At 37.9% G+C, this 1626-nt stretch overlaps 1 protein-coding gene across 1 annotated transcript in view; it reads left to right on the top strand.

Moving 5' to 3' along the window:
* The first annotated feature begins 806 nt into the window (after window positions 1-806).
* Window positions 807-1626, top strand: part of LOC106875758 (mitochondrial enolase superfamily member 1-like) — a 12839-nt gene continuing 12019 nt past the window's right edge. The window contains exon 1 of the mRNA XM_014924018.2: window positions 807-924. Within this exon, the coding sequence (XP_014779504.2) occupies window positions 807-924 (118 nt within the window). The remainder of the gene's footprint in view (window positions 925-1626) is intronic.

Below are 1626 nucleotides of genomic sequence, written 5' to 3'. Positions count from 1 at the left end.
CACTGAACCAAAAGGATGCCAACGAGGCTCATATGGATGCAAAGACCAATTCTTAATCAATCTCATGATACTTGAGAACTGTCATAACAAACGCAGAAATCTCACTTCTGCGTGGGTTGATTATAAAAAGGCCTTAGACAGCATGCCACACTCATGGATCTTGAATAATAATAATAATAATAATAATAATAATAATAATAATAACAAGAGCGCTCAGAGAGCACGAACCTCCACCAACGCAACACCAACATCTTCTCAACGATTAGCTGGAGATGATTTTTAAAATGAGAATATCTGAAATAAACTTGACTGCTCTCTCACAAACAAGAACACTAAAAATGAACCCGACCACTCTCAGAAATTAAATAAAAAAACAGAAAAAATAATCCAGAATCTTTGTTCAGTACCCAATTGATCCCAAAATCTAATCAATTCGTGCCAGTCATGAAGCCAAATATCCCTGAAAGTTTCATCCAAATCCATCCAGTGGTCTTTGAGATATTTTGTCTATGGACAAAGAAACAAGGTGGAGGTAGTAATAATAATAATCCTTTCAACTATAGGTACAAGGCCTGAAATTTTTGGGGAAGAGGGCCAGTTGATTAGATCGATCCCAGTACGCAACTGGTACTTAATTTATTGACCCCGAATGAAAGGCAAAATCGACTTCGGCAGAATTTGAACTCAGAACGTAGCGATGGGTGAAATACTACTAAGCATTCCATCCAGCATAGTAACGGTTCTGCCAACTCACCGCCATAATGATGATGACGATGATGATGATGATGAAATTTAATTATTTTTGTATGTTTCTTTTTCAGAACAAGCAGCCTGATTATTCTTGCAGTTACATCATTTTAAAGACGGACGGAGAATTCGAGGGACATGGTTTCACTTTCACCGTTGGACGGGGAAATGAAATAGGTAAAGGAAGATTATTGTTGTTGCTGTTGTTGTTGTTGTCTCGAGCAGAGAAAGAGGTTATCTCATCCCTGCTCCTATGATATCCCTCTGGAAGTATTTTCTCCAGGAAACTGACATTTCCAGATACTAGATCTCAGGACTCAGGGCTGGATATTAGAGATCTGAACACAGCAATGCAGAACCGTGTAGTGTGAAAAGGGATTGTCAATGGAGTTCCGACCAACCATAGGCTGGTTGAAGGATGATGATGATATCATTATTGGTGTTGGGGTGTCCTTCCTGTTTCCTCAAGGCATCTCTGATAAAAGATGTGCCTGCAAACACCTTTCCATCTGGCATAACTAGGACCAGAAGGTTGCCCAGATGACTGAATTTTCCACATCTTCACCTTTTAAATTATCATAACTTCTTATAAAACTCATGTAAAACTCTCTCTCTATACATCAATGACAGAACATCGTAGAAATGAGAGAAATAGCAAGAAATAAAAATATAATTTAAGTAAAGATTGTTTTATGAACCTAATAGAATACAGGTAATGTAAATACAGTGAAAAAAAAAAAGAAACTGTACTGTACTTTGAGAAGCAAAATCTACTTTAGATACAGTAGAAACCGTTCTTCAAACCTTCCATGCTTCCTGAAATTCACCAACCATGCACCTGACGTCCCCTATCACTTTTTTGTCCGGTTTGCACACGTG

This window comes from Octopus bimaculoides, chromosome 8, assembly GCF_001194135.2.
Source record: "Octopus bimaculoides isolate UCB-OBI-ISO-001 chromosome 8, ASM119413v2, whole genome shotgun sequence".
NCBI classification, from domain to species: domain Eukaryota; kingdom Metazoa; phylum Mollusca; class Cephalopoda; order Octopoda; family Octopodidae; genus Octopus; species Octopus bimaculoides.
Note: the sequence above shows the minus strand (reverse complement) of the source record. Positions and strands in the feature narration are given on the sequence as shown.